A 25,110-nucleotide genomic window follows, 5' to 3' on the forward strand; every position below is an offset into this window, starting at 1 on the left:
CAATCATTCAGCAAACATTTGCCAATGTTCTCTACGAGCACAAGATGCTGCTCTGCATGAGAGGGACAAGCCAACGCTGACACCATGACGGCCATCATCAAAGAGCGTCCACAGAAATGATACCAGAGGACGCCAGGAGACACCGCAGAGACATGACAGAGTGCTGGAGCTACAGGGTGGGAGTCCAACATTCACTTGGAAGAGTAGGGAAAAAAGACCACCAAAGAAATGATGCTTGGCTTTGCCTGGAAGGATGTCGGTGGCCTACTAGGTAAAGTAACATGAGAAAAGTGAAGGGAGTTCAGCTGCAAGGTAAACTAGAGTTAGAGTGAGAGAAGGTCCCAGAACTCTGATTTGACATAAACAGGATGACACAACGGCTTAAGAATTCAAGAAGATAAACGCGGAGACTTCTGGGAAAGCATCACAAAGCACGCACAGAATGGCATGCGGGAGGGACACGATGAGGCCCTGTGCCCAGCGAGGCTTCAGAAAAGCAGCGGAGTGAAGTGGGTCTTAAGGGAATGGAAGAATGAGAGGCAGACAAGGGGGCTTTCTAGCAGACCCAGAACCTGTGGACTGGTGCAGCCCCCCCGAAAGGCCTGCTTTTGAAGTCGGTGCCATCTCTTATTTTGCTCTACAGTTCCAGATCCTGACTGCCTGCACCTTCCATTCAGTCTCAACAGTTTTCCTACTTGAGCATCAGTCCAATACATCCTGTTATAATCTATTTTTTTATTTATTTTATTTTTTTATTTTTTATTGAAAAAAAAATTTCCGCCTCCTCCCAGCCTCCCATTTCCCTTCCCCTTCTCCCACTCCTTTCCCCCTCCCTCTCCAGTCCAAAGAGCAGTGAGGGTTCCCTGCACTGTGGAAAGTCCAAGGTCCTCCCCCCTCCATCTAGGTCTAGGAAGGTGAGCATCCAAACTGGCTAGGCTCCCACAAAGCCAGAACATGAAGTAGGATCAAAACCCAGTGCCATTGTCCTTGGCTTCTCATCAGCCCTCATTGTCCCTGTTATAATCTATTAAAGAGAACAAGAATTAGTGTCTAAGCCAGGCGGTGGTGACGCATGCCTTTAATCCCAGGACTCAGGAGGCAGAGGCAGGCGGATCTCTGTGAGTTCGAGGCCAGCCTGGTCTACAAGAATTAGTTCCAGGGCAGGCTCCAAAGCTACAGTGAAACCCTGTCTCAAAACAAAATAAAAAAATAATTAGTGTCTAATTATGAAATTAATAAAAGTAATTTTTATTAAGTACAGCTTAAGGGCCAGACATGCTGCCACGTGCTCTCTTTGCTTGCACTGTCTCAGTGATTACAGTATTCTTAGGAGGGAGATATCACTATGGCTGTCACTTAAGAGTCTAGAAAATGAGACGCAGGATAACTTGCTGAAAATCACCCAACCAGAAATGAATGCAAATGGGTCTCAAATCCAGGCTGCCAGACTCTAGGGACCATGGTCTTTATTTCCCTACTCTCCAGCCCCCTAAGCAAGCCACACCACCTCTGTCCTTACTATCACACTTTAACTAGCATCACTATATCAATAATTATGTGTATTCTATCCCCAAGGTCCAACACGTGCCCAAAGCCTACCTGGCCCTATGGGCTTTCATCCTGGCAACTAATACTAAGTTCCTATCCATAGAGAAAGCAGTCGCACCAAGGCCACCTTGGTGTGACACACACAGCTAGCAGGTCAGGAGGTCAGAGGCTTCCCTTTCTACACTATCTCTGTAAAATCAAAAGATAGAGTGAAACAGAAGGTGAGGGGAGGAGAGGAGGAAAACTAGCAGGAGAAAGAAAAGGAGGAGGGATCCCCTAGGAAGAAGGCTAAAACTAAAAGGAGGAGTCCTCGGAAAATGGGAGAAAGCACACACTGGTACCAGCCAGAGCTTCTTGGACCTGTTCCCAGTCTGGCTGCCAGAGAGCTCTGGAATATATTTGTTAGAGCTGGATTCCTGAGCGGCCTATCGCAGACTTTTTCTGAGTGTACTCTGACAGAGAGAATCACACTCCAGTTTCAATCCCCATTCTCCACATTGGAAGCGAGTTCCTCCTCCAGAGATTCCAATGAAAACTCACCATTGGCCTCTTGGGAGGATCTGCATCTACTCTACCAGCTTAGTGATGCAAACCCAGGATGTGTCCCTGACTCCTATAGACTCACTGAGCCCCATTATCTGAGAATCCTAAGACCCTCCACACAAAACACAAGCGTCTGGTGGCTCCTTACCGAAACAACTGCTGCGGTGCGGGACAAAGGTCTTACAGGCAGTGGCGATAGCTAGTTCAGCAGAGATTATCGTCTTAATGATCAGGTCTTCCACATGGGCCATCAATGCTGCAAAAACAATCTTTTGTAATGAAAACAGAAACACTATAATGCATGCATGCATGCGTTTGTGGGAGCAGATTCTAGGTCACTATGCAATTATAAAAGCACGTGTTCTCATTCAAAAAGCATCTAAAAGGAGGTCTTCAGAATGGGTGCAACAGGGCTGGCGTGCCACGAGTAGAGACAAGGATGCAGATGGCCTGTGACAGAGTACAGGCTGCAAAAGGGGCCTTCTCTTCCTCTTGCTCTCCTGTGCACAAAAAAGTCTATTTGCACACTGCTTCCCATGCTGCTCAAGGCTCAGCATGGGTTCTTTTGAACTTCAAGCCCCATACTCAGATTCTACCCTGTCCATTGTCCGTGTCAGCAACAAGAATGAAAGTTCAATTCACAAAGATTTGAACCCAGAGCCAACACAGATAACAATGCAGCATACATAACGTCACAGTATCTTAGTTAGCAGCACACATTCAAGAAAGATAAACTGAGGACCAAAGAGAAAGTGATGCTTTCCAAACTAGAAACAAGAAAAGGGATTTGGGGAGGCTGTAGAAAGTTTCTTTTCCACTGTGAACCACAGGAAAAACAACAACAGTCACCCACTGGCTTCTCAGCAACATTATCAAGAGGCCTGGTGAGACACGACAGTAAAATCATACAAAGTAGTAGAGTCATGGGGCTGGAGAGATGGCTTGGCAGGTAAGAGCTGGCTGCTCTTGCAGAGGACCTGCGTTTGTTTCCCAGCACCCATGTAGGATAGCTCACAATCTCCTGTAATTTCAGCTCCAGGGAAACTGATGCCTTCTTGTGGCTTCAACAGGTATCTGTGTGCGTGCGTGCGTGTGTGTGCACGTGCTCCTCCCCATATTTTGTATATATATAACAGAGTCTACAAGGAAGAGGTATGATGCTCACCAGTTGTATCCTTGCCTTCTTGTTTCAGGTACCTAAGCATGGCACTCATGCTCCACTTGTTCCCATAATCCTCCACTTCTGGATCATCACAACTAAAAAGAAAGAAATTGAGGCTGCATATGCCAAGAGGCCTGTCTTTTTCCCTGTGCTTTGAGTATATTAGAGAACATACAGTTTGCTGATTTCCACCTGGTGCTCCCTGGTTCTTTTGTAAGACACCCTTTCTATCAACTCCTTAACAGGAAGGGAAAATGAAGTTTGCTTTTCTGAAGAGTGCAGAGAAGGGAGCTAAGAATGAGTGCAAAGGCCGGGCGGTGGTGGCGCAGGCCTTTAATCCCAGCACTTGGGAGGCAGAGGCAGGCGGATCTCTGTGAGTTCGAGACCAGCCTGGTCTACAAGAGCTAGTTCCAGGACAGGCTCCAAAACCACAGAGAAACCCTGTCTCGAAAAAAACAAAACAAAACAAAACAAAAAAAAGAATGAGTGAAAATCCAGGCATGGTGGTGCACGCTTTAATCCCAGCACTGGGGAGGCAGAGGCAGGCAGATCTCTGTGAGTTTGAGGCCAGCCTGTTCTATAAAGTGAGTTCCAGAACAGCCAGGGCTGTTACACAGAGAAATCGGTCTCCCCCCCCCCAAAAATAAATAAATAAATAAATAAATAAATAAATAAATAAATAAAAATAATAAAAATAAACAGTGAACAAAGTCATGAAAAAATATGGACACGTTTAAGAGTTATAATAAATTAACAATGGGATTTAACACATCTAGCCTGAGGCAAATGTCACGTGAGACCAGCAAACCACCTCAGGTGCCATTTTCAGATCAGAGCTGAGTTTGACACACTAAACAAGACTCCTGTCTGTGGCAATGACAGCTACTTCCCCTCTCAAGTCCCATGAGTGACAGGGGACGCTGGGGTGCCAGGAAGAGCACTGGGCATCCCACTGTCGCTAATGGTGAATGGGGCAGGCTCCCCTGAGTGTCGCCCTGCAGCCAGGCAGTTTGCCACTGACTTCTCAATCCTCAGAGCCCTCTCCAGTTACATCTCTGCTCATCTCAAAGTGAGGGACATGGCGGCTTGAAGCAGTTCCAGGGCTGGTCAAGGGCCACTCGCTGAAACCTCTTTCACTTCAGCAACTACCCCAACATTTCCAGTTTCTTGCCTTCCTTGGACCTGCTGGGAACTTATTTTTAGTCTGAGTAGAAAGTGACTGTTTGGGTTTCTTTTCTATTTTTCCACTTTCTGGCAAAATTATCTGGATGAAAGAAAACAGAGCAAAAATAACATTTCCACACAGCTGGGCTGCTACTCCCCTCCACCAGTCCTTCTATAAGATGGCCTTGCTTCTTTAATGTTTTCCTTCTTTTTGGTCTGATCATAGTAGTATATTTTAGAAAATTTTAGAAGCTATATAAAAGCAATGAGTAAAAACCCTAAAAGCTAACTACTCTAATCTTATACTTTGTGTTGAAGAAGAGTTAACATTTCAGGACATATCTTTTTCTCCTTTCTCAGCAAAAATACTGTTTTAGCTACTAGATTGATTCCGTCAAGGCGTCTGCTGCATGTACTGTCTCAATGTCCTCCATTAAACAATACACAGTAAAGACGGTTCTAGCTCTGGTTCTGAACATCCATCCTGAAGGTTAAATTCATAGAAACGGAACCACGGTGTCAAAGGACACATATAATTTTAAGCTTCTGATATGACTGCTAAATTGAAATTCTTACCCAAGTCAATTAGGGAAAGACAAATGGTGAAGGTGCGGAATTATAGGTTGAAAGAGGTGACCTTCTGCCAAGTTTGCCATGGAGAAGCCGTGGCAGCAGCCAACAACAGTGCCTCCAAAGTGATACTTGAGGGGCTGGAGAGAGCTTAGTGGCTCAGAGAACTCACTATGCTTCTAGAGGACCTGGATTCGATTCTCAACACCCACATGGTGGCTAACAACCATCAGTAACTCCAGCTCCAGGGGATCTAACACGGCCTCGGGCTTCCAAGGGCACCATGAATACACATGGTACACGCACACCCGAAATACCATAGATTAATTTAAAAAAAAAAAAAAAAAACAACAAAAGACACTTGACCCTCCGGTGTCTCCTAAGTATTCTGACACTCGGCTCCAGTGCAGCTTGTTAGCTTTCCGTGTCCACACTCAGATGCGGCCAGTACCTCACATAGTCTCCACTCTTCTTATTCACACTGTAGTTCGTCAGGTGCATGAACTGGTTCCGAATGTTCTTGGATCCTTGGTCATATCGCACAGTTGCAAACCTGACAGGAAGAGCACGGGTGAAATGCCAGGAACAGTGTCAGTGGAACTGAAGACTGGGGAGATCACAGCATGGGGGGTATTATCATTATCTTACAAGGAGGGTGGCACTCTTATCTAACAGATAATGATCTCTTCTAAGTGACAACTCCTGAGAAGTGTGTTCTATGCATCATTACATAACAATTGACCCTAAAGGCAACTTTCATGAAATAGAACCATGTTACATCTAAATTTTAAATAGATAAAAAACTAAATATGACCAATAAAGACTGAATAACTTGGCCATGCATGGTGAAACAACCTTTAACCCCAGCACTAAGGATGCAGAGATCAGCCTGGTCTAGCTCAAGAATTCCAGGTTAGCCAGGGCTGCGGTAAGACACTGTCTCAAAAAATGAAAGGAAGGGAGGGAGGGAGGGAGGGAGGGAGGGAGGGAGGGAGGGAGGGAGGGAGGGAGGGAGGGAGGGAGGGAGGGAGGGGAAAAAAGAAAAGACTGAATCACTTATCCAAGATTGCAAACTCTAAAACCCCATGGCTTAGCCACTCTCAGACACTGCTTCTCTTATCCCTCTATCAATGAATAGAAGAATAAAAATTCAAAACACAGCAATTCACAAGCTAGGCAAGTGCATTTAGTAGGCTGCTACAGCTATGAAGTTGCAGTTAACACCTACTAGGCCCACGCAGTGACTGAAACAACATTCTCCAGGAGGAAAGGAAAAATGGTCCAGCACAGTGTTGTGCAGACTTGAAACACCCACAGAGGGAAGAGCTCTGATTCGTAATGGCTCAAGAAGGCTCATCAAGGCACTAACAAGAGGAAGCACAGTAGCATGAACATGGCACAGTACAGGAGAAGCCCACAGCAAACAGGCAGGAACTCCATGTCCATGACTACTGTTGAGAACATCAAAGCATAAAACACAGACGCCACTGCAGGCAGCAAGCAGGGAGAGGGAAAACTGCCCAGCAATGCTCAGTATCAAAAAGACCTCAAGACAATAGTTCACAGGCTGCTAGTGCCATATCACCCGGCCCTAAAGTGATTTTCCCAAGACACATACCCAAGTGTGTGAAAAAACCTAGAAGGCCACAAGTTTATTTTCATATGATTTACAAATCGTTTACATATGCTTACCCAGACTATGAAGTCAACATGATTTTTACCACATTAAAGGTCAGAATTTAAAAACTTTCCTCTTCTCTATTTCTTCTCACCCACTCCCACCATCTCCACTCCCTAAGTCCCTGTACCAAAAAAACAAAAAAACCCCAAAAAACTAAAATAAACAAACATAAGGTCAGGAAAAAGGATGTGGATAACAAGAAAATTCTGACCAGGCATGTATGGCTAAAGAGAGTTTGACAAGCATTATCTACGCTTGAGAAAGACCTCAAAATTTCCAGAAGCTTCTAGGAGCTACCATTTAACACTGTCTTCAGTTGGTGGCAAGTGGACTTGGTCTTTACATCCCTAATCTTCATATAAAGAAGCAGAGCAGGTGGAAGTCACTCTCTGAAATCTGAAGTCTGAAACTCAAGACTGACAACTTCCACAGACATTAACTGGTGATATATCACTTATCTTCAGCAAGAATTAAGTGTGAGGAAGAGAAAATCCTGCTAGGCAAGGAGAGGTCTCTTTTGGCTACCTCTGCATACTTGACTCAACCTGACCAACATAAAAGCCCAGCAGAAGCACCAAGTGAGCTGGATCTGGGGCTCCTTGCATTTGCACCCCCAAATGCTTTTAAGGGGCCTGGGCTCCTACAAATCTTCCTCATCTTCCTTTCATTGGGACATTTGACAACATTACAAATGTCACAGAGTGGGCTCCTACAGGAGCTAAAAAACAAGAATAAGAGCCGAGGGCAAAGAGAAGTGTGACAGCAAACTGCCCTGACAGGGCAAAACCACCAACTCTGTTATCCCTCGGTCCAAAGAACATGAAGTACAATGCACGAAGAGCATACAGGGGAGGGAGGGCTTACCCGGTTAGATCTCACGGCGCTCATGAAAACCTGTTAGACATGCCACGTTTATCTCTGCTCACCATTTTTCTTCCTAGGGTCCAGGTGAGAAGTCACACTACCCTGGTTATTCATCCAGTTATGACTATGTGCTTGACTCTCCAAGATTTGGTTTGGGACGATTTCCCTTGATTTTGGCTTTTAACTTGAATGACTTGGCTAGCTAACTTCTTGCAGATCCATGAGAAAGACAGTGTATGAACAAAAAGCAAACCCTGGGGAAGTGCAGAACAGCCTCATGGGAATCTAATTGTAGAGAACAGAGAACATCTGACTGGGGAGGCAGCTCAGCAAGGCCAAGAGACAGGCTACAAAGGAGAAAACTTAATAAATATGGTAAAGATAACAGGAGACAGTTTTTTCTTTGTTGGACAGGAAATGAGAATATGTAAAAGACAAAAGCTAGTTTATACTCTGAATTTAGAGTAGAGTTGCAAATGCCAACATAACCTATTTCCTAATACACAGATATAAATGTGGATGAGTGCATGCGAAGAGGGACACACATGCACACATTTCCTAGGCAACCCTATTGAAGAGTGCATGAGAAGAGGGACACGCATGCACACGTTTCCTAGGCATCTCTATTGAAGAGTGCATGAGAAGAGGGGCACGCATGCACACGTTTCCTAGGCATCTCTATTGAAGAGTGCATGAGAAGAGGGACACGCATGCACACGTTTCCTAGGCATCTCTATTGAAGAGTACATGAGAAGAGGGACACGCATGCATACGTTTCCTAGGCACCTCTATTGAAAGCCCCAGAGCAACGAGATCATCTAATCATCTAGTATCCTCCTTCCCTCCCTCCCTCTCTCTGTGTCTCTGTCTCTGTCTCTCTCTCTCTCTGAGACAAGGTTTCTCTGTGGAGCCCTGGCTGTCCTGGAACTAGCTATGTAGACCATGCTGGCCTTGAGCTCACAGAGATCTGTTAGCCTCTGCTTCCCAAGGTCTAGCATTAAAGGCATGTGCCACAACCGCCCAGCCAAACCTTCATTTCTAAATACTCTTCTCCATGACCAAGTAACCAGTGCTCCTTGGAGATATGACTGGTTCCAGAGCTGGGTCAGAAACGTCTTATACTCAAAGAATTATAGAGACATGTCCAAAGGACACAAAAACAAGCATAAAGGGGCTCCCATTGTCCAAACCTGGGACAAACAGAGCATGAAAATAAAACAGTATAGTAGAAGGACCCATTGAAATAGAAAATTTTCAGTATGTGTTCATATAAACAAATGACTGCATAATCATAAGGAGAAAAACTTTTTCCTCAAAGTAAAATGCCAAATAATACAAATAAAAGGATGATGGGATTTGAAAATCATCATCTGGCAGTCACTACTCAAGCAAGAAATATCAGTAGATATGAAAGCTATTGTTGAAACTGAGATATGGAGTAAGTTTTATATGGTTTCAACCACCTCATCATAAATTCTTGGTGATCACAGAGGGAAGAAAAGTCATTTTAGAGTGGAGGAATCTGGAAGGCACTACCTTAATCAAATACTAAATAATTAGCGTAAACCATCAAATATACTGAAATGGGAACTTACCATCACTTCTGTGGGACTCTGACGCCAAATGAGCAACCAAAGTTTAATCATGAGAAAGTACAGACAAACCCAAATTGAAGGACAAATTGCAAAATGACTAGCCTGTCATCTACCAAAACGCCAAGGTCAGGAAGTCACAGAAACGCTGAAGAGCTGCTCCAGACTGCAGAAGTCAGGAGACTTGACAGCTGAACTAAACCGCCATCCTTGGCTGGGCCCTTTGGTTAAAGAACATGAGTAGGACAAACTGGCAGAGCCAGACGGGGTCTTCTGGGCAGGTAAAAGCAGCTCCTCATACTACTCAGATAGCTTCTTCACAAGTCCAAATGCTCAAAATGCAAAGTCTCAGAGGAAATGAGTAAGTTTCTTGTGAACTTGAGAACAACAGAAGGCCTGGCCATTCCATTCTGAGTGACTTGGGAGCTGCACAGCACACGGGTCTGTGCATAGGAGCAGCTACTTCCCCATGCTCCAATGTCTGCCTGAGCAGCGCCCTCTGGTAAGGCACCATGAGCATTTAGGTCCGTGACCATCACACACTATCACACATCATCCTACTAGACCTGAAAGTTTCCACACAATTTCTCTACTAACGAGCTAGAGGAAACCAAATCTGCTAACACTCATCCTAACACAACATAAGTACTGACCCTCGCTCTGAAGGAGATCAAGATTTAAGACACTGGGGCCCTCCCACGGAGTCTCACAGTATAGAAACACTCGGGGCAGGCCCACATCCAGCACGTGGCCAGTACAAAACCAACTCAATGATATTTTGGGCAATTTATTTATTTATTTGGCTCATATTGCTTCGTTTGGACATTTTTTGCTTGTCTTTTGCTTACTTAATATGGCTTCCAATTTCCTGGGTTTTTTTGTTTGCTTGTTTCTGGTTTGTTTGTTTCAAAACAGGATTTCTATGTGTAGCCCTGCCTGTCCTGGAGTTTACTCTGCAGACCAGGCTGGCCTAGAACTCAGAGATCTACCTGCCTCTGCCTACTGAGTGCTGGGATTAAAGACGTGCACCACCACTGTTATTCTTTCGGTCCCGCCCTAGCCACGCCCACTCCTTTTTTTATCTCTGACCTCAGCCGCCATCTCTCTCTCTCCTTCTGTTCTCTCCGGGTGTATACACGGGGCTTTGCCTCTCTCTCTCTCTCTCTCTCTCTCTCTCTCTCTCTCTCTCTCTCTCTCTCTCTCTCTCATCTATGTACTATGATGCATGTGCACGCAGACAGACAGATGACTGTAATTAAATAATAAGACCTAAGAAAGCCCACACAACAGAATTTCACAGCCTCGACCTTTAGGCCAAGAAAAGATTATCAATCTGTAAACGAATACGGGTGATCTCTATTTTGAAAACAAAGTCTTAAAAGCTACACTTTGTCTTTTCTGCTTCTCACATGGAATCAGGATTTCTCAGAAATGGGAGCATGTGACTGAAGAAAGGGCAGCAGCTTGATAGTTTTCCACTTTACGATGGTGTAAGGGTAATCTGCATTCTGAAGAAATCCCACTTTGAGTTCTGAATGCTGATCTTCTCCACACTAGAATATGCACTGGTGCTATCTTGCAACCCTGAACAAGAGCAAGCTGCAGCCAGTCACTCACACCATCATGACAACTGACATGCAACAGTAAACCATATTGCTAAGCTAATGTGTCTGGTAGGTTAGGTGTGTTAAATGCATTTTCAGGGACAGAGGAGATTAAAGGCTCAGCAATTTAGAGCATTGGCTGCTCTTCCAGATAACCTGGGTTCAATCTCAGCAGCCACATAGCAGCTCACAACTACCTGTAACCCTTTCTTCTGGCCTCCTCCAGCACTGCACATATGTAGTGCACTTACATATAAAATAAAGATAATAAAATCTTTTTAAATGCATTTCCAATTGGTGCTATTTTCAACTTGAGGGACTAGAGTTGAACAGATACTCTTGACAGGTAGACAGGAAGACAGGCATGACTAGGAAACCAAGATAGCAAGCTTCCAGCTCCTTCTTGATATTTCTGGCCAGGCACAAAGGCCTACAGCCCCTCCACCACTGGAGCCCAGCTATGGACCACTCTGATAAGTTTGAGGCAAGTTCAGGACATGTTTACCCCCAAACTGTCAATCTATCAGCCTCCCTATCTTTGCTCAAACTGACCAACCCTACACCCAGGGAAGAAGCCCCCTCAAAGACCAGGCTTCGGCTTCACAAGTCTCAGCTGTGCTCTGCAGGGCCTTTCTCTGCACGTGCCCTGCTGTGTGTGTGCAGCCGCACCCTTAACAAAAGCGTTTCTTTACAGGCTGACTCTGGGCTCTGTCTGAGATTCCCCCGCCGCTACAGGATAGTAGAGGGATTTGTTTGTTTGTTGTTTTGTCCTGCCTTTTAATTCTTTAACTGATGGGGGATGGGAGGCACCTATCAAGACCCCTAGATGGTAACAAACTGATTATGGCTATGTTGGGACATGAGTCAATGGCAAATCCAGAAACATCTGTGGTGGGTACGTAAGCTGCTTGTTTCCAAACCTTTACCAGCATGGAAACAAGCATAAAGCCAGTGAGGGCTTCCATGCTTTTCTCCCTGCACAAACTGTGTAGCTCTACAAACCTGACAGCATATATTCTCATGGTCATAGTCACGGAGCCTAGATGTAGAAGAGCTGAGTACTCGATTTAGCAGATACATTTTCTACATTCAGAACAAATGCACAAAGAAAGGAGGCTGTAATAGTGGCACAGGAGTTATCTTTAGCAGATACAGCTGTTCTGAGCAGAGAGGTCTGGGGCAATGAGACTTCACCTCAGGCACCCTTGCCAGAAGCCACTGGGTTTCATCCTAGCCTGACCTAGAAAAGTCCTAGGGAAGAGAACAAGAGGCCCAAGAGTGCTCTGATCTACTGTGGACCAGCTGCAGCAGGGAGGCTGCCAAGAAGCTGCAGTGACTGGGCAGCGCCCTGCACAACGTCTGGGAGGGGATTACCAGCCTGATCCTGTCCTCAGAGCCAGAAATGACTCAAACTTTACAAACAGCAAGGGCCTGCCAGAGAGAGTGACAGGGAGGCCAGGAAGGGCTTCTCCCTGTTGCTGGTGTCTCTTCCCCCAATTTGCTGCTGTGGCAGACTCTGGACAGTATGCAGCCTGTGAGGTAATCTGAATTCCTTGGCAATCAGCAAGTACCTGAATTCTTTCAAAACCACAGGAATCCAGCACAGAAAAGGTAAATATCCCCCGGAGCCAGTGTTAATTAGCAAGCAAGACTACTGAAGAAGGGCCTGGGGGGTGAGGGAGGGAAGAAAGGCCTACAGATGACTGTGGTCTTTTCTGCATCTCCACTGGGTAAATGGCTGGGGAAGGGTGACCTCGAAGCTGCAAAAGGGCAGCACTAGAAGAGGCCTTCAGTTTCCCATTTCCACTGCGTGCGGCGTGGGCGCGACCCTCAGAGCTCCCCACGGACCCTTCATGAGCTGGAGCTGCTGCTACCTTTCTTTCAGTCACTGACAACACATGTGCTTTTCAACTCAATGTCATCTTAATTAAAAAAAAAAAATTTCCTGTTTCAGTGCAAATTTAGCTATTAGCTTTGTCTCAAAAAGGACTGTATCAAATCATTTATATCCGAGATTGGATCCTTCTATAGTTGTAAAATCCAGAACCAAACCTTTTTGGATTCTACTTCTGACATAAAAATGTATCTCCACCATTTTGGTGAGAACTACACCCCTCTCTCTAGAAATGCATTGCCTCCGTTTTACTAGTTCAAAACAGCAACTTCCACAGAAATTCTACAGCAGGAGCCTGCACAGGGTTCTACAGCGGCAGAGGAGCGGAAGCACCGCTACCAGACCACAAGACAGCTGACGTTAGTGTCAGATGGGCAGCTCCACTTTCCCATCTCTTTACTATTTACCTTCATAGAAGAAACAGTGAGACAGAGCTGGAAAGATGGCTCAGCAGTTAACAGCACTTGCTGCTTTTGTAAAGGACCCAGGTTCAGTTCCCAGCACCCACATGACAGTTCAAACCATCTCTAAGTTCCAGAGGATCCAATGCCCTCCTTCACCTCAACATGCACTGAATTTATATATGCACAGGCAAACCCTTCTACACAAGAAACAAACAGTGAGGGTCTGCTTTTTATGAGCAAAACAAAGAGAGATGGAAACATTAACCAGAATGAAATGGGGGGGGGGGTTGTCTTTTTATTTCAAAGGTTCAAATGGGAAAGGAATTTACACAACAGAACCTATTTCACAATGCAATGACCTTTAGAAAGTGAACTTTCACTCTCCCACCATTAATTTGAAGCTCCCAACAAAAATGACAGGGTATAAAAGCCTAAAGAAGGAAACTAATTCTTCTTGCCTCTAGGTCTGTCTCTTCAGAAAGATTATGGCTTTCTTCTCGTCTCAAAGGAAAGGAACCTGATGATCTCATCCCACGCTGATTACCTTCAGTTATGGCTACACAAAACGCACGTGACCCAAGATTAGCAGAAGCTGCAGGTGCGGAGGAGCTGTAGACAGATGCTGAACGTAATGACACAGCTGAGCGCACTCTGAAGCCTGAGAGGCAAGAGAATGCCAAGATCAACAGTGACTGCATAGGCGCACCGAGGCGCCTGCACAGAACAGCGCGTCCTGTACGTCTGTGCAAACAGCTTGGATAATGCATGATATGCCTATGGTAAGGACTTCAATACCCAACTAGGTTTCAGGTGAACCCACCAAAGACCTGAAAATTTTTATTTTCCTTTTCTGGCTTGATGATAGGAGTAATTAAAAAGGTATTTCGCCAACTGTGAGGAAAAGCATGCCCCGGCCATATAAATGTGTGTATGCATGCACACGTACATGCTAGTTCCTACTGGAAACGAGACAACTGCCACTAACTCTGACATCTAACACAACATATAGTCAGAGTTATTTACACATCTGCAGCAAACTGTAATGTATGCTAGAGACGCTCTCATTTTATGTTTTGAACCATAAAGATGCAAAAACTATGTAAATTTTTACTCATAGTGAGGGTTACAAACACTGTAGGTGAAACATCTTCAGGCTATGACACAAAAGATACTGGTATGACACCCTGGAGAAACAGGGTGCATAAACACCTTCTCTCTTCCAGAAGACCAAGCAGGACTGAGGACATGAATTGGGATGAGGATGAATGGATGAAGGATAATGAAGACACTCATTGCACAAGAGAGGGAAGGGTCAAAAGTCTCAGCTCTGAAACCACACTCCATCGCACCCTATGCCCCAGAAGCAGCAGGAGTATTTTACCTTCTCTCTGTTCTAGACAATACGGAAACTAGGTTTTGATATTTATATTGGGCTTCTTTCTCTGTATGCTCATATCCACAAACACTCTGGGAAATGTCTTCCTTATGATAACTGAATCGGAGCTGATAGTTCATGTGTGATGCCTGGTCCAGGCCTTTATTCAACTGGGAAATGTTTTCTTTTTCTCCTTCTCAGTTTTCAAGGGACAAGCGGGCAGGACAATGGAGTGTCAGTTGTCTCCAGTGTTCCCAAGGCTGTAAGTCATAAATCTTAGTTAAGAATATGACAGAACTTACAGAAGCTGTCATTGCCACCTAGAGGTGAAGGGAAGACATGGTTCGGCCAACAAGAGGTTTTTGTTAGTGCCCTCACTCCAAAACTGGAAACAGAAAACTCAGTTGTCACAGTTCAGTACAGTACAGCCTGTCAAAGCCATGGACAGGTAATGGAGAAGTTATGTGAGGACAGGGATCCATCTGTCTTTTTTTTTTCATAAATACAAAGAATTAACCTTATTTTATTCATGTAGTCTCCATTTCCAAAACAACTTTCCTACAATCAGAAACAGACACAGACTGACTTTCCCATTCACTTTGTCTGCACACAGATGCAGAGCTCCCTTTAGACTGCTACGCACTATTCCACCAAGGCCATGATGCAGAAGAACTGCAGAGTGAATTAGCTGATTTTAAAAAAAGTAAGGGGAGGAACACATAGCAAAGTTACGACTTTTTAAAATAGCTTAAAAGATTTATAGAAACTGTTACCTGTGGGTACGGGAGACAAAACTCCAAATTATTATAAATTTATAATTTAATTCTGTTGATAGGTACACTTTAAAACCTACTAAACATCCAAGAAAACTGTATTTACAACCACAGCAAAGTATATAACCTGTACATTAAGGTATGAAAGCCATGGATACCCCCTGACTATGAGAAACACGACTATTCAATGAGCTCCAATCCTATGCACTTCCTCATTAGGGGAGCTGAGAAAAGTCACTGTCACCCCGTTCATGCAAAGCCGTTTCTTCTGCTGTAAGCGGCAGCAGGTACTACTGCTGCAAGCGCCGACAGAAGGACCTGGTGTACAACAAGTAAATTAAATGTGGCTTTTTTTTTTCCCTTCTAGATCTACTCTGAAAAAAATTACATTTTTTCTTAATACCCTAGGTCCCTCATAACAACCCTCATGCATGAAATTGCCCTGTGGCCTCTACACCTGAAGAAAGTGTGTGTTTCTACACACTTTGTAAAGCCTCGCAAGTAAAGTGTAGACTACCAAGACTGTGTCCTGGCCTTTGAAGCCACCTGGTTGCACTCTAGTGCCCTGAGTTGAACCTAACAAAGAAGCAGCTGGTCTTAGACACCTTTCCAGTGGATCCACTCTACCATCCCAGCCAACCCCTCTGCCTAAGAAAGCCTCTTACCTAGCCAATCCTTCCTCATAGAGATAGATGACAAGGGGGTCATAGGAGGTCACGAGCACATAGAGGCGCACGTCAAACTTGAAATCTAGGAAGAAAGAAAGTTGGGAGTCACAAGAAAAATGAAGTTCATCTGCTTTCTGTTGTGATGAACAGGACAGCACAACCAAGAACTATGAAAAATGACAATTCACCTCACAGAAAGCACACACTAGATACATCTTGAATTTTGAGACTAAAGAAGCATTGCTCACACCGTGCTATGCAACGTAGTTGCTAAATACACAGGACAATGTTGGAACAAGGTCCAAGAATAAATTCATACGTGGAGATTTTTGAGTGAATGTGAGAAAACACCAAGAAACCAAGACAAGAATCTTGTGACCTCAGTTTGTTCAAAAACATGGGCATGTTCTTAGATTATGCCTCCCAGGTGTAGCACATACAAGTGAATTTACTTCAGATAATTTACTACAACTGGCTAATTATTTGTTTATATGGCTCTGTGGAAAAACATTTTTTTGCCATGTGTGGCTTACATGCTGTATGCGGCTTACCCACCAGACACCTGAGTGTGTGTGTGTGTGTGAGAGAGTGTGTGAGTGTGTGTGTGTGTGTGTGAGTGAGTGTGTGTGTGAGCAGTATCTCTCCTGTATCACTTAATTTCAGTTTCAGAAGGATGATAAAAAAACCATCCTCACCTCTGGAACTATGGGTACCAAAAATATCAGACTAGCTTTAAAATTTACTAGAGAAGACTATGAAGAGGTTACAGAGTTGAGCAAGATCCAGCCAAGTCAATCAGACAAGAGTCAATGACAACTTACCGTCTATGAGCAGGGGGTTGCTAATGTAGCGGGAGACCAAGATGTTCTCTTCCAGGGAGATCTGGTTTGGCTGTTGAGGAAGCAGAAAGGAATGAAAAGAAAGAAATCCTAGAATGTATAGTGAGGAGCAAAGCTCTTACCCTTTTAAGAAACGATACTGTGGAAACCCAGAATAATCAACTGGTCAGATGAAATACCACTGTGGGCACCCAATTACAATAGGGAAAAATAAATTGATATAGCACCTCTCAAATGCAGCTAAATAGCTTTAAAGATTTATATGCATCGTATAAAATAGTTATCTACCAACAAAATTAGAGCTACTTAAACAATAAAAAGCTGCTTCTTTTAAAATATGAAGACAAATGGAAGTTTTAAAACACTACACTAGTCCCAATGCACCTCTCATTAGACTGTTCTGGACAGACACAGATGCATGATAGAGCCTAGCATTCCCAGGGAGACTTAAGTCATCTGCTAACCAATGTGTGTAAAGACTGAATGGGATCGTTTAAAGATCTCGCCAATAGGTAAAAACTGTCTACGTAAGAACAGTGGGTACTGCGCCCACAGGTAAAGCACCGAGCACTCAGTGATGAGGAAAACAGACACAACTGTGCCCGCGCAGAACTTCATGTTCAGCGGCTCCTTTCCCCTAAAGGGTTTATTGTTTCGGGTTAGAAAAGCAAAATGTAGGCTCTAAAGGGGCATGGAGCAGCAGTTCCACAAATATAAGATGTCACGCCGCCAAAGGGGCCAGTCTGCAGGGCAGTGACAGAAAGGCTAACTCTGGCCAGCAAAAGAGCAGACACAGAACTAAGCAGTGAAAGCTTCGGGCATGCACAGGGGAGAAAAGGAGGCCACTGTCATTTGCAAAGGCCTGCAGAAAGGAGGGAGGCAGATTCATGAGCCTGGGGCTGAAAGTTCTAACTGGGAAATGGCAGGAAGAGAAGGGAATAGCAGAAGCAGGGAGCCTTTGGCACAGGAGTTGAGATTTAATATGGTGGGAAGCAGGAAGTTATTGCAGACTCCACGTGGAAGAAACAGTAAGATGACGCATCTCAAAGAGAACAACTGCATCTGTTATCAGATTAAGACAAGGACCAGCTGCAGTCAATCCAGATGGGCAAAGGGCTCCAGACTGCAAATGGCAACAATGGCAACAATGGCAATTATGAGATTAACTGTCGCTGCTACTTGGAAATAACCAGCAGCATCTGCAGAAATAATTACAATTTAATAGAGGTACCAAGCATTTACCAGGTGCCAAGAGCTGTTCTTAGCATGTCCCCAGTATTATTTCATCCTCACCTAACCCAGGGGCAGGTATACCACCATCTACATCCTACAAATGAAGGACGGTCGGGTGGGACAGCTCTGTTAGAGCTGCAACCATTAGAGCAGCACTGTGCCTAGGCAGTGCAGAAGACTCACTTTCAAGCACTGTTCGTAGTGTTCCCCAAATCGTGGCATGAAATAACTGTCCCCAAAAGTCTGTAGCAAAGCATTTCCTAGCCCCACTACTACTGCCATTATCTCCAAGGCAGACCTCAGCTTTAACAGCTCATCTCTACGCATCAAACGAACACAATGACATCAGTATTCATTCATGCTGAATGAACGCAATCACCCATCCCACTTCCTGATGCCCTTACACTTCTTGATCAGTCTATCACAAGTACTATCTCCATTTCCAAGTTAGCGAGTAAGAACGCATGTAATCACTAGAAAGGCAATAAAGCTGTGGGCTGTGTTCCAGACATGAAGTTAATCAATCACAGCTACGCAGTACCTATAGGCTACAACTATGCAACAATTGTAGGCTCCATCTGAGAAACTCCTAGGGACTACAACAGGGACATGACTGGTACCCACCTGTCCTCTGTACCAGAGAATACACTGGAGGTGGCTCTCAACCCTGTGACATATCTAGTGCCCATGCCTACTTCCTCTTTCCACTCCCTAAATCTCTAGTCACCCAACTATGCAGAGCATCGACTCCTGAGTTGAGACTCCTTAGTACTTGCTCAGCTGTCTCACCACTCATTCCTAGCTGGATAAGGAAAATGGAACGCTCATGGACTAAAGGGTTATTTGAAAATGGTTCCTTCACCTGGTATTGTACATTAAAGCCCAAGTAAATGTTTTTGATATCCTTAAGAGTATTTCCGCCGGGCGGTGGTGGCGCACGCCTTTAATCCCAGTACTCGGGAGGCAGAGGCAGGCGGATCTCTGTGAGTTCGAGAACAGCCTGGTCTACAAGAGCTAGTTCCAGGACAGGCTCCAAAACCACAGAGAAACCTTGTCTCGAAAAACCAAAAAAAAAAAAAAAAAAAAAAAAAAAGAGTATTTCCTATTCACTAAATCCTCTCTTAACTAATTTAAAAGTATTTCCATTTCAAGGTTGAATTTCCTCCCCGCCCCAAAAAAAAAGAAAGAAAAATAAAGCAGGCTAATACAGGAATCGGAATCGCTGTGGAAACTGGAGAGATATCGATTTTCCTAACTGGATTTTAAGATTCAAGCTTGGGGTACGTGTTAGGTTACTGCAGAGTAGAAAAGGGTGGTGGTCAAGAAGATGCTCTGGAACCAGGACTTCAGCTACAACGCGAGAAAACAGTAGCTCTCACAAGAGGTTCTTGTAAAGAGTAATCTTATTAGGAGATTCTATTTGGAAAGCAAATAGAAGGTGTGGGTTAAATGCTCAAGAAGCATCAGTTGGTGCTGGGAGTGCAAACACTTTTAGTTCCAGCTCTCAGAAGGCAGAGGCAGGGATCTCTGTGAGTTCTAGGTCAGTTAGAGTCTACAGGATAAGTTCCAGGTCAGCCAGGGCTACATAGTGAAATCCTCTCAAAAATATATCTCAAAAAAGTGTATCAGTTGCTATTACTATTACAGTAATAGCAGTATCTGTGTGATTCTCACTACTAGATTTCACAACTCAACAACATCCATCTCCACACGCCACATGCCAGAGCAATGCACTCAACTGTAATGAAGACACAGAAGAATTAGAATACACAAAATAATTTCTCCAAAGGTTTTAAGGAATGATAGCATCTGGCACACAGCCAGCACTTCCTAAATAACTGCCAAACAATAAGAAACACAGAGAACACAAGATAAATACATGCAAAGAAATAAGAAAGAGAGAGAGAGAAAATGGGATTCTATGCACAAGGAGGACGGATGGGGTGAAGAGTGTGACCTAAGTCTTTCGGTACTTCACAATCTCAGGACGTCTATTACTAGAACCACGGATAACGCTGACCCACAGATGACTGCATTGGACCTCAGCAGTGAGATTCATACCTTCATCAGAAAACACCAGGTCTCCCACCTCAATTTCAATACCCTAGGTTGGGAAAGTATGACATTTGGTCAGGTTACTGAAGAAGCTGGAGTAATCAGCTTTGTTCCTTATGCTGCATTTCTGGATAAGAGCACATCATTAGGAGCCGTGTCAGTCAACCCAGTAGGATGTTTCCCTCTGCAGGAGGTCACAATGCTGTCTTCGGTGCTGCACAAAAGCCACACTTTTTCTTTCCTTTTTTTCTGCTCTCCTTATGGTAAAAAGTTGCTTTGGTGTATGTTTCCCAATAGGTTACAACAACTGCAGGAAGGTTTTTCTCATGCTAGTGGGAAGACAAGGAGTGACCGTCTCATCTGACCCTCACATCTGTCTCTAGCCCCTGCCACAGTCCCTCCCCCACTCCTGGTTCTGCACCCACCCTTTGCCTCAGCACTCTCTCTCCCTCCCCCTCAACTCTGAAAGAAAAGCAGGCAGCAGCCTTGGAAAGAGTTACTTCATCCAGTTGGCTAATGGGTCACATATTCCAGGGAAAGGGTCCAGGTATGGAAAAGAAGGGGTGGTTAAGAAGAGAGGAAGATTAACAGTGCAGTTTGTAGGTCTGGGTAAAAGGTGATAAAATTCCAGTTTGGGGGTGAAATGGGAATATGTTCCCATCAAACCCACATGTTACCAGCTCTCCTGTGCAGGCTGGCATCTGCCCAGGCTTCTGTCTGGCACCTTCACTAAATACCTAAAAGAATCAGCTTCATTCCCAAGCTTCACCAGCGGGGGTAGGGGGACAGCTGGCAGAGGCCTAGCCAAGTACTTTGATCTATGCAGGGGGTCTCAAGGGACTGAGCCCTTGGAGAGGTGGGAGGGAGAAAGTGACTCTTACATAGGCTGCCAAACGTGCATTCCCTAAAGACGCGTCATTCCCTTTATGAGTCTCAGCCTCAGTGAAGGTTTGGAGCAAGAGGTTCCCAGCTTCATTAAGGAAGGTTTAGCTTTTCTATTCTTTATGATGTTAGCTTTAAAAGAACAAATCACTAGGGCAAAAGATCATTCCAAAAGAAAAAAGCCCCAGATGAGCTGGGAATAGATCCTATTCTCTTTGACTCGTGTCTAAGAAAATAAAAAGCAAACTTGAACCGTAGCTGAGTCTCAACAGCAATTCCATTTGGCAGCTAAAACCCAAACCCAAACTAGCGCCGTTCTTGCAATTCAAACAACACTGCGCTCCTGGCAAAGAGCTGAAGGCAAGACTGTCGGATAGGAGCCTTATGCCAAGGTCACAGAGACAAGAAAGAGCCAAGGCATAACACCATGTTTTAGCTCACATGGGACCCAGGGTTGAGGGACTCCAGGTAACAGGACCCCTGGCTGGGGCCTGATGCTGTAGCAATTGCTCAGCCAGAACTAGAGGCTATCATTTCTCCAGTGAGAACGGTCTGGCCATAACTGTTTACTGTACAGTTTTGGATCCAGACTGATCCTAAGGACTTTCCAAAGTGAAAGACTTTAGAGAGTTCATTTCTGCACACACAGAAAATAGCTCAATGTGAAAAAATAACTGGGGAATTTAAGACGGAGTACTGACCACACACACACACAAACACACACACACGATACATCTACCCCAACCTTCCTTTCCAGGGCTCACTGGAAAGAAAGAAAGGATATTTTCAAAAGAATGAAATAATAACAAAGGCTAGAAAAAAGGCAAAAGGAGCCAGAATAGATCAAAAGTCTAAGTAAATCTTCAAAGACAGGGAACAGATAAGATCAAGGGAAAAATCAAAACAGAGCAGAGCAAAGGGAGCCCCAGCCCCAATACCAGGTAACGAAGACTCCCAAGGAGGCCCTGAAAAGGGGTAGACTGGCAGTGGGCAGAGCAAGGGTGTGGTGGGCCAAGGAGTAAGTCAGGAGAGTTCCCACTGCCTGGGAGCCGTGAGGCCGTGGGAGTTCTCCAGCACCTGAGCAGTAGCATGTACGTCAGGGGATCACATCCAAGATGGGTCTTAAAAGGACATTTTGTATAGGTGCACTGTTCTTACGGAGGAGGAAGGAACTGAAGACACTCTATTCCCAAACAGGCATTATAGAGAGAACAAAAGTAGCTCTGCCCAAGATGGAATTCACCATAAGCTTCTCCTCACCTCCACAAGAGCCCTACCTATTTCAGAAGGGAGAAGGCAAGCTCTTCACCAAATCCAGCTATGCACAGCTAACGGTCAGCATGCTACACCTGTACAAGGAGAGGTGTGTGTGTGGGGATGGGATGTACGACATTACATCATAGGGAAGGCCATAATAGTCTCTAATTTCACTTATAAAATGGCTAATATCTAAGGATTCCCAAACTTAAGGGGGAAAAAAATCCTACAATAGAAGTAAAGATAATCCCAATAAAAGAGTAAAAACAGAAGAGTATTTTAATAATATTTCAATGGTATCCTCAAAAATGTGGGTATCTACTGCACAATGATAAATAAGGGTAAACATGAAAATCAGGAAGAAGCATCCCTGGAAATTAAGTATATAGCCATGGAGGGAAGCAGGGCTCTTCTTCAAAAAGGAGACACCAAATGGAGACAGAGGCCTAGGAGACAGTTAGAGGATCAATGGCTTGCTGTATGAGCAAAGGGTCAGGGGCTCAGGTCCTCATCACCATGTTATGCCCAGTTATGCAGCAGCATGACGGAAAGTATCCCAGCCTTGGGAGGCACAAGGAGTCCCCGGAGCAGTGAGCACTGGCAAACTCTGAGCTTGACTGGAAGACCCTGCTTCAGAGAATAGGGAGGAAGAGCAGTCATGGACGATGCCAGATACCAATCTCGGGCCTCCAGGGGCACACACGCGTGCACGCATGCACATACACACACACACACCATGCAAGAAACATACATACTTAGGCCTCCATAGCACACAGGCACACACACACATGCAAAAAACATAAATATGCACACCCCATACAAAAATACAAATGAAAAAGAAAATAGAAAAAGAAATAAAAAGGATACTTTTCCTCAAAGTAAAGGAAAAATAGACAATGCCCAAGTGTTTCTACTTGTCTAGTAGAAATAATTCTGTAGTCTAGTTCTACTGAGTTTTTAAGAAAATTATACAGGAGCAGAAACTAAAAGTTATTAAGAAGAACTGTAAATGTTAAACAACTTTTTAAAATTTAAAAGGAAAAATTAATTAAACTTAAGAGGTGGACTATGGAAGGGCAGGTGGGAAGGATATAAGTGTACTAAATGTAAAATGAAGATTACCAAATGCAATAAGATTCTCAAACTAATATAAAATCAAGTGTGGTATGGGAAGTCCAGCAAGTGAGACTAGAGTTAGCATTGTACTTACTTTCCCTGTATACATACTTTATTGTTGTTGTTGTTGTTGTTGTTATTATTATGGCACTGAGGATTGAACCCAGAGCCTCACGCATGTTAAACAAGGCTTCTTACCACTCAGCCATGCCACTGTTCTGCATTAATTTTTAAAAATATTTAATAAGGAATTTGCAAAGAGTCAAGATATTGGCAGCTTCTGACAGAGAAAGGAAGAGAAGGAGAGAACAAAGCAGCAATGGCAAAAACATCAAACCAACTTAAAGCGTGATTCTTGAGAGCTCAGTGTAGTGATATTTTATTTATATTTTAATAAATAAAGCTTGCCTGAAGATCAGAATGCAAAGCGAAGTCACTAGAGGCCAGTGAGTGGTGCACACACCTTTAATCCCAGGACTCAGGAGACAGAGGAAGATAGATCTCTATGAGTTCAAGGCTACCCTGGGCTACACAAAATCAATCGAGGAACAGATCCAGATGGTGGTGGCTCACACTCTTTTGTTTGGGAGTCACACATTGTTAATCCCAGCACTAGGGAGGTGGAGACAGGAGTGATATGGCTGGACAGAGAGAAGAGTATAAAGGGAAATAGACAGGAACTCACTGGAGTGTGGAGTCTGAGGGTCACCCCTAAAAGGTCTCTCTAGTGGCTGACTGCTCTGCTTCTCTACTCTTCAGCTTTCCCCCCCATCTCTGTCTCTGGGTTTTATTATTCGTGCTACAGCTCAGTGCTGAGTAGATGACAGGACAACAAGCTCAAAGCAGAAGACACTTCTGTGCTAATACAACAGGCTGCCTTCTCCCCAAAACCAGTCTAGCAAGTGGCATTCTGGCCATGGGCATGCTGGGCCTTGGGATGAAGCTCCCAGCAGAGTGAACAGCAGTGCACACCCGGCCTCCACTCACATCTGAACTAGTGCAGAAGGAAATACCTGCTCAAAAAGTGCCAGGTCTGCAGTTCTCCGCATACTTACATTGTTGATCAAGTAGACGCCCCGCCCCCTAGAAGAGGCCACTGGTTTTACTATCCAAGGTCCCCGGTCCTTTGAATATGAATCTGCTCAAAATATTGGGAGATAAAAAGGGAAGAGAAAAAAAAGAAGGAACATGAGTTTATTATCTTCAACTGAAACAACAGTACCCAAAGAACCTTCCAAATCTGCAGCTGGGGAGCAGCAGTGCACCCAGAAAGGGAACTTAGGAAGAAGCAGAAGAAGGAAAGGGAGGAGGACAGCAAAGTACTCACATAATTATATCCTCCACTACTTCCTCTTTCTTACATAAGGATGGAAACAAAATAAGGTCAAATCTGAACGTTAGTCTGTTACCAAAAACAACCTTCAGGAAACTGAAAATCTCATTTTTGTTAACTGAAGAACTGCCAATAGATAGAGACAACTGAGTTTTTTATATCTCCAAATACAGCTACTTCCTTTGAATAATTCTTCAGATCTCGTAAACCAGGCAGTGAGACAGGGCAAGGAAGCATCATGACCCACGAGCACAAGGTGGCCTACAGCCCACCAGCTTCAGGTCAGTTCTTAAGTATCTTTGGGTCATAAGAATAAAAAGCAGAAATTTGGCACTGAGACTCCCCGGGACTCCTTCATGGTCTGGGAAGAAGCTGAGGGTTCTGACTTCCACTTGGGGAATATCCTAGGATTGGGGGGACGGACTCATGGGGAACTGTGGGGGAAGCCCCAGGAAAGAGAGAGCTGGTGGCAGGCTCCACTCTACCTCAGTCCCTTCCTCTTCTGATGAACCCCACACCCACCGTTTCCAAGGAAGAAGGAAAAGCTGAAAAC

At 44.5% G+C, this 25,110-nt stretch overlaps 1 protein-coding gene across 12 annotated transcripts in view; it reads right to left on the bottom strand.

Annotated features, from left to right (window-relative positions):
- The window catches only part of Ttll5 (tubulin tyrosine ligase like 5), a 258,328-nt gene that overhangs the window by 206,524 nt on the left and 26,694 nt on the right, over positions 1 to 25,110 (bottom strand). For all 12 annotated transcript variants that reach the window (XM_057782731.1, XM_057782729.1, XM_057782727.1 and 9 more), the window contains 6 exons: positions 24,280 to 24,362; positions 16,664 to 16,733; positions 15,840 to 15,924; positions 5,439 to 5,540; positions 3,257 to 3,348; positions 2,240 to 2,347 (listed from right to left, as the gene is read on the bottom strand). In XM_057782731.1, coding sequence (XP_057638714.1) covers positions 2,240 to 2,347; positions 3,257 to 3,348; positions 5,439 to 5,540; positions 15,840 to 15,924; positions 16,664 to 16,733; positions 24,280 to 24,362 — 540 coding nt within the window. The remainder of the gene's footprint in view (positions 1 to 2,239; positions 2,348 to 3,256; positions 3,349 to 5,438; positions 5,541 to 15,839; positions 15,925 to 16,663; positions 16,734 to 24,279; positions 24,363 to 25,110) is intronic.

The sequence above is a fragment of the Chionomys nivalis genome, chromosome 10 (assembly GCF_950005125.1).
Source record: "Chionomys nivalis chromosome 10, mChiNiv1.1, whole genome shotgun sequence".
Taxonomy (NCBI): Eukaryota; Metazoa; Chordata; class Mammalia; order Rodentia; family Cricetidae; genus Chionomys; species Chionomys nivalis.